The 7733-nt window shown below is 33.3% G+C and overlaps 1 protein-coding gene across 2 annotated transcripts; it reads right to left on the bottom strand.

Moving 5' to 3' along the window:
- Window positions 1–595: 595 nt before the first annotated feature.
- On the bottom strand, window positions 596–7272 carry LOC116776508 (esterase FE4-like). Of its 2 annotated transcripts, none has more exons than XM_061525488.1 (4): window positions 7014–7272; window positions 6017–6148; window positions 2866–4154; window positions 596–2400 (listed from the first exon to the last, which is right to left on the bottom strand). In XM_061525488.1, exons 2-4 carry the CDS (start codon window positions 6146–6148, stop codon window positions 2238–2240), a joined length of 1584 nt encoding a protein of 527 aa, XP_061381472.1. In that variant the 5' UTR covers window positions 7014–7272; the 3' UTR covers window positions 596–2237. The 2 variants fall into 2 exon arrangements, with proteins under 2 accessions (XP_061381472.1, XP_061381473.1); XM_061525489.1 differs by lacking the exon at window positions 7014–7272 and adding an exon at window positions 6322–6342.
- Window positions 7273–7733: the final 461 nt, after the last annotated feature.

Here is a 7733-nt window from a genome sequence, read left to right as displayed (position 1 = left end):
ATTAGGTTTAAAATCAGTCGTAAAGATAATTCATAGATTATAGTATATTATAGTTAGTACGGCGCAGATGGCGCCACTTGTAACAATGGTCACTTACCAAGACAACTGTTGTGTGTCGACACTTTTACGATACAGTATAAAATGTCGGGTTATAAAAGAAAAATAAAAAATAGTTCTCAACAGTAATCATTTATTATATTAATATACAATATATTAATTAAAATTTAAGACTAACCTCTTTCCCAGTTACTCAGACGAAATGACAATTAAGATTAACCTTGACCCTTGACCCTATCTTTATTGAGCCATGACCTCCAGTAACCAGCCAGCCCATAAAAGCCTCGCGTCGCTGAAATTTTCTTTCACCTCTACCAGAGGTTTCCCAGCCCCGAGTTAAAAATATAATTACAACCCAAAAAAAAAACAAAAACACCTCAAAAAATATATTTGGTAATAAGTAGTGAAATTTATTCTGACTAGAATATGTAACAGGTAACTGTATATATATATATGTGTGTGTGTGGTTGTGCGTGTGTGTGTGTGTGTGGTAGTGCGTGTGTGTGTGTGTGTGTGGTTGTACGGGTGTGCGAGTGAGTGTGTGTGCGTCTGTGTGTGAGCGCGTGTGTGTGTGCGTGTGTATGCTAAATATATACATATATTAAGTAACAGTTTTCTATTCGTAAATATTTGTTGTCTCTTAATAAAGTTTCCCGTTTGTCTTTTAAACCAAACAATACATCCTCTGGTCCCTTAACATTTTCTACTTAACAACTTAAAAGCTAAACATAAGGCAGCGCATGTTCTCTTTGAACTATTATTTATTCATAGTATGTTAGTTGCACCGATTTTTTATATTTCACGTATAAAACTATTAAGTAACATAGACAGACATTATTTACTATATCAATAAAAAAATATATATAATCTGAAATCAGATGACGTTGTGTATCACGGCCAGCGAAACAAGATAAACGAGGTAAACAAACACGGGTCTATAAATCCTTTGGTTATTATTAAAAAGTTTGGACTTACATTTTCTAAGGTCATTCCTATTGGAATATCACACGAGAGTACTTCAAGTACTTTCCTGTTGAAAACTATGTAATTGATGGTGAAAACGGAATTAATGAGTACTTTAAATACACGCATTTAACTGATGGTTGGTGGTTTATGAGCTATTTTATGCACCAAGTTGTGTTAATCAGACGAAAAAATGCAGAAAATTATAGCGAACTCGCGTGAACATTGGAGTTGTTCTCTGTCACTACGATCACTGAACCGTCTGCAGTTCATGGTTCCGCCCGCGTGGTGTTGGGATCGAGATCGAGGTCAAAGGTAGCCTCTTCCAAACTTCCATCTATCTCAAAAGCAAAATTTATCAAGATCGGTTCGCGGTTTAGTCGCGAAAACGTAACGGACAGACAGACGAAGTTACTTTTAGGAGGGAATCATGTAGCCACGTACGGTAAACGGACTAATTAGTACCAAATTAAATTCAAGCCCGGCCAATAGGTAAATATAGACTGGCTAACGGAAAACTGCTCGGAATGGAGTTTTTGCTAGCTAACAAGGTTTAATATTGCGTTATAGTTCTATATAGTAACCTCAACTAGCTAAGAATATCAATTATCAAGCAAACACAGCTATACGCAGCTATAAAAGGTTATAACTTTATTACTGACTGAACCAAGCACAAAGCACAAACCCAGCCTACTAGACAATAAACATCAGGTTACATTATTAGTACAATCTTTGTATACCCCGAGATGTGACCACGTCACCATATTCAGCATTATCTGTGGAAGATTCGAGGAACAGCTGATTACATCCGAAGATAACGAGGGTTCTGTAGGAATTTGAGGCTGGTGATGATAGGAAAATATAAGAACCAATGGGATTCAAAAGACAAGAGGGCCTAATAAGTATAGAATGTCACGCGAGAGGATAAAACCTGATAGAAGATCTTCAAGGAGAACCTGGACCCTACAAATATCACAACAAAGTCGCTGAACGTAATGTATGTGACAAATAATTAAAATATTTATTACAATGTAATAAATTGATAAGTTTACAAAATTTATCTTGTTTCGTTGGCTGTTCTGGTACAAATTGAGAAATTTGATAGTTTATGGAATGTTGGTTGCAAATTATTTGTTCGTTTTTCTATAAAATACAAAAAAAATTAATGTCGCCAATCAGCTCCGTGACATATAGCCTAAGCTACGTCGTCCAAAAATTCACAACTTCGCCCTCAGACCCGTTATATCAAACCAAAACTGTATTCTATCGAAGTTGGGATATTTTTTGACCTCTATTTGTTGGTTGTCTATATTGAGGCATAACTTCTCTTCATTATTATATGGAAGCCATTTTGTTTGCTGAGTTTTCCAATATGGTTGGCTGAAACAAGAGACGACTTGGTATTTTTAAGAATACTAGCTATTTATATATATATATATATATAAAAAAACATGTATATATATATATATATATATATATATACATGTTTTTTTTTTGCGAAGTTTTCCGCGATATCATTTACTTCGCTTTTCTTCCTGTTCGATTCATGAAAGAAAATATCCAAATGTATTAATTGAACAATGGATTTATTTAAAAAATAACGATCAGTATAGTTTGTATTGTGATAGCTTTTTTTTCGGGGGTAGTATTTTTTATATATCACGTAAACTTATGAGCAGGTATATATTTTGTTTTCTGAACGCAATTTCAACTTTGAAAAAAAAAATCTGAGCACAATCTGGTTTAGTACTGAAAAACAAAAAAAGACGCTAAAAAGTTTTTCTATGAGTGTTACCCTCGTGCATAGAGCGGTTGGTACTCTACAGATATAATATATAAACTCACCCCGATTTAACGAAATTACACCAAGCCTCCGTCAACATATCGATTATTTTCACATCACTATCACTGGCCACTTTCAACTTACTGCTCCTATAGAATACGTACTGCACGAGGTCTCCGTGCGACGCTCCCTGGAGGCCCATATTTCTGATCGTACTTGTATTTACGTTTCCATTATAATCGAATCTACACATGTATATGTCTTTGTGGTACTTGGACACCAGTTCCACGAACAACATCGTGTCCCTTGCGAAATAATGGTCCGATGTTAAATTAAGGTAGTCAATTTTGACGTTCTCATCAAGACTCTTGTCCCCGAAGTAATAATCCCGTAGCTTGGTTACGAACCGCGACGCTCTCTCAGTCCCGTGATCCATTTGCAAGAAACTCGGTATGTAATATTTGAGGTCTTCATAAATTATACCACCGTCGCCATCTTTGTTCACAAATAAAGCGGACTCCATAGAATTAATGGTGACTATGATCGGCACTTTACGGAACCGGTTCTCGCGGAACGCAACCAGCGGCAGCTCGTCGAAGAATCGCTCGACACCATCGTAGTGCCTTTCGACGACCGGCATCAGGAACGCGTGAATCACAGCCGGCGGGCGACTCATCTCGGCGCTCACGAAGGCGCTGACGAGATCGTCCACTGGCGCACTTCTCAATATTTCATATAAGGCCACTTTATCTGTCACACTATGCCCCAAATGTTTTGCTATTTCGCTGGCTTTGGTCACCGGATCGTCGCTCATCATTATAAACAGGTCCGACACAGACACGCCCGATTGACAGATGACTTTATTGAACAAATTTCCCGCCATTTTGGACGTCAGATACGATGACACTACGGCGGCGCCAGCGCTCTCTCCGTACGCTGTAATATTGTTATCATCTCCGTTAAAATGTCTGATATTCCTCTTAACCCACTTCAAGGCCATTATTGTATCTTTAAGCCCGGCGTTCCCCGGGACCTCGGGGATATCTAAGCACAGGAATCCAAAGACGTTCAGTCTATAGTTTATCGTCACCAGAATGACGTCGTTTCTTATTAAATAGTCCGGTTTGTAATAGTCTCCATAGCCCAGGACCAATCTGCCGCCGTGCACAAAAAATATTACCGGTAAATTTTGATTTTTTTCATCTGGCAAGCTCGGCGTGTACACGTTTAGGTACAAACAGTCCTCAGAACCTTCTACAACTGCTTTTCCATATGGATTCATCTGAGGACATTTCTCCCCCGGCTTCTTAGCGTCCCTGATGCCTGTCCAACTTTCTGGTGGCACTGGAGCCTGAAAAATGGTACCATAATGAGATGCAAGGCGTTAGTGATCATCCATTTAAATGAAACTAATATTTTTCGGATTATTACGCGTTTTTTATGTTATATGTCGTGGTGGCCTGGAGGTTAAAGGCCCGCCTCTCACACGTGAGGACGCGGGTTCGAAACCTGGCAAGTACCAATGTGATCTTTTCCGAGTCATATGTACTTTCTAAGAGTATTTAGACACCACTGACGGACGGTGAAGGAAAACATCGTGAGGAAACCTGGTCTTATAATTTCAAATTATATAGGATTGAAATCGCCAACCCGTCTTGAGCAAGCGTGGTGATTAATGCTCTAACCTTCCCCATGTGAGAGGAGGCCTTTGCTCAGCAGTGGGCTCCATAGGCTGATGATGATGACACGTTTTTTATTATTTTTAAAAACTACATACCCCGACGGTCTTATGTAGTATTCGTCGACGTAGTTTTTAAAAGTAATAAAACTACGCTTAGTAATACAAAAATATTAGTTTCATTTTAATAGTGTTGCCATGTTTATGCCATTATTATATATTAAACACAAAATTTTGCTGATTTTTATGCAACTCATTAAATATGTACACCAGAATAAGATATACGGATTAATTTATGGGTTAAGAGAATTATATACGCTAGGTGGAAGTATCGGTAACTACCCACATTTTATTATGCTGGCATTAAGTGTCAGCTATCACATAAATTCTGTCATTTATTAGTTCCTTTGTTATAATTATAGCTTAAGAAACATCATTGAAATGAAGGTCACAAGAATATATATATTTAAATATGTGCAAGTTAGTTTATAAGAGACATTTATTAATGATTTACTTAGTTTCCTTTAAAGAATTCAATTAAGTAGTAAGTAAGTAAATAAGTAAGTAGTAGTAGTAGTAGTAGTAGTAGTATTTATATATATATATATATAAATCAACACATATTGTGATAGTTTTTCCATTTCCATATAATGCATTACCTAAAGAATACAATGTTTAAAAAAAACTAACAAAAATTCAAACATGCAATAAATAATAAGGGATCAATTGGAATTTTAGTGAGAATACGACGAGTTCAATAATACAAAGCGATTAAGTTAACAACGGATGATAAAGTCACCGCCAATAACACGAGCTGATGCTGTCAATAAAAATGATAGTGATAAATGAAATTTAATTTTTTATTCCTAGTGTTTATATAAGGAATTAAAGTAGCTCATATTATTCTATATTACACCAGCTATATGATGGTTTATCACATCCGACCATTTCAGTGATTATCCGGAACAAACAAACAAACAGTGAAACATTGGAGACGCTGTCAGTCTTGTATGCGCATTCCGTATAAAGTGGTTAGTATGTAACAGAGTATACAATTTTATGTATCTGTAATAATTTTTCTAAATAACTGACGGCTTATTTTCATAAGCAATTAAATACTAACGACTATAGGTGTAACGGAATATATATATATTTTCCGTTTGACAGTATTCAAATAAAGCAACGAAATAAAGAGTTTAGTGACATCTACAAGTAAACTGTCATTATTTTACATAAACATTTAAATATTTTTAAAAAGAAATAAAATTTCATGTATTGACGGATCAAAAGTGTTGCTTGGAAGTATGTATCGAAGTACTGTAAGATTAATTTTACACACTTGTATATCATATAAATGTGTTATTTTAATTTAATGTACTTGTAAATGAGTGATAGTGTATTCAATAAAAATGAATTCAATTCGTCATGTATGTATTGCGGAAAGCGAGACTGAATCACAGAGCATAATATAATTAAATAAAACTGACCAAGTATAACTGATACATGACAGATGGCAAGATATAAAACTAACTCACCTTAAACCTTAGGTCTCCTATCGGCGGTTTCGCATATGGGATGCCCTCAAAACTGTAGTATTGTTTTCCATAGTATGTGTTACACAGCTTCCCTTCCAGGATTCCCTCCGAAACTCTTATGAGACAGGACATCTGTAATGTTTAAGGGACTTAAATTTATTTTGATCTCATGAACCTAATAAAAAACTTAATATTTCATTTGTATACTATAGTAAATTTGTTTTTCAATTAAATTTTATAAGAAGTAAATTTTATAATGAATTGAAAAGTTAAAAATAAAAATAATATTCGAATTTTAAACTAACCACAATAATTATTTAAACAAATATATTACATATGTATATCTAAGTAACTTATATTATTTTAAAGCCTAAATAATTGATTGGAATGTGCAAGGTTTTTGTCATACATCCATCAAAAAAAAAGAATATAAAGTTATATATATATATATATATATATATATATATATATATATATATATTTTAAATTGTAGGTTTAGGTACTTCTAAATTACTTTATTTTTCTCATATCAAAATAAGTCAAAGAGACAAATAAATGTGTTAATATTTGTAAATATTCTGTATAACAAACAAAATCTCTCTATACAAACAACCTGAATTCTTATGAGTACCGAAACTGGTATAGAATTAGAAATAAATGTTATTTTTTTAAAATTCTGACTTAAAAAATAAAAATAATTCGTAGTCTTGGTGTTGCGCAAGAAAAAAGAAAAAAGAGATCTATGGAACTCATTTCAAATTCCCTGGAACTTTGATTCCTTATCTTGAAGATAAAATTTCATATATATTTTTGTTAACAATTTATATTTAAATGTAAGTTCGTGAAAGTTGAAAAATAGTGTCCTAATAACTAGTTCCTTGCTTTTCAATAACATAGAACTGAAGACAATTTTAATTATAATCACAAGCATAAGGGTTAAAGTATTTTAATAACTTCTATATCAGCACTACTTAAAAATTAATACTGAACAAATTACCTTTTACTGAGACCTCTTCGGAGAACACTATTCACAGTTCAATGAACATATGCATGAAGAGCCTTTGATTTCCGAGTAATTATAAATGTACATTTGTAATTCGTATTATCATGATAGCATGATCCTCGTTTATTTATCACGAACATCAAGTGGTGTTTATTATAACTTGATAAATAAATATCACCTTGAATATTCATTGTCTAGAAAAGTACAGAAAAAAAAAATCCGACTGTCAGATTACAATTAAAATGGCTTTTTCTATTATAATTAACATAATAAAAATAAATATATATTGACATTAACTATTGGTACACTATTATAGTTGTAGGTACGAAGAGGTCATTGACTGGGATCATTTCTAAGTGTTATAATAACCAATAAATTATATGCAATACTTTAAAATGACGTCTAAAATTCATTAACATTAACATAATATATGTAGTTCTTATTTTAAAATTTTTTCTGTGTTAACAAATAAAAAAAATTAATGTCTGTGATATATAAGAATTTTGACGATACTAAACAACAAAATATAATTATATAATCACGCTTGTAATAAAAATCCGACACTGGCAACTCTGAAAATATCTGGTTCATAGTGATAATGAATAAATTATTAATTTTGTTCTAAATTATGAGTCATTTTGTTGTTTTTATAAACAAGCTCATTATATTAAAATCATAATTATATACCGTACATTTCTTTAAAAAGTAGTATCA

The sequence above is a fragment of the Danaus plexippus genome, chromosome 30 (genome assembly GCF_018135715.1).
Source record: "Danaus plexippus chromosome 30, MEX_DaPlex, whole genome shotgun sequence".
NCBI classification, from domain to species: Eukaryota; Metazoa; Arthropoda; class Insecta; order Lepidoptera; family Nymphalidae; genus Danaus; species Danaus plexippus.
This window is presented reverse-complemented; position numbering and strand designations above follow the sequence as displayed.

Excerpts from the sequence above, each read along its gene's own strand:
- LOC116776508 (XM_061525488.1), bottom strand. The coding sequence starts at position 6,148 with ATGTCCTGTCTCATAAGAGTTTCGGAGGGAATCCTGGAAGGGAAGCTG. Across the intron at positions 4,155-6,016 it reads TAGGAGACCTAAGGTTTAAG|GCTCCAGTGCCACCAGAAAG; the intron begins GTGAGTTAGTTT and ends ACCATTTTTCAG. Across the intron at positions 2,401-2,865 it reads TGTAATTTCGTTAAATCGGG|CCAACCATATTGGAAAACTC; the intron begins GTGAGTTTATAT and ends CTCTTGTTTCAG.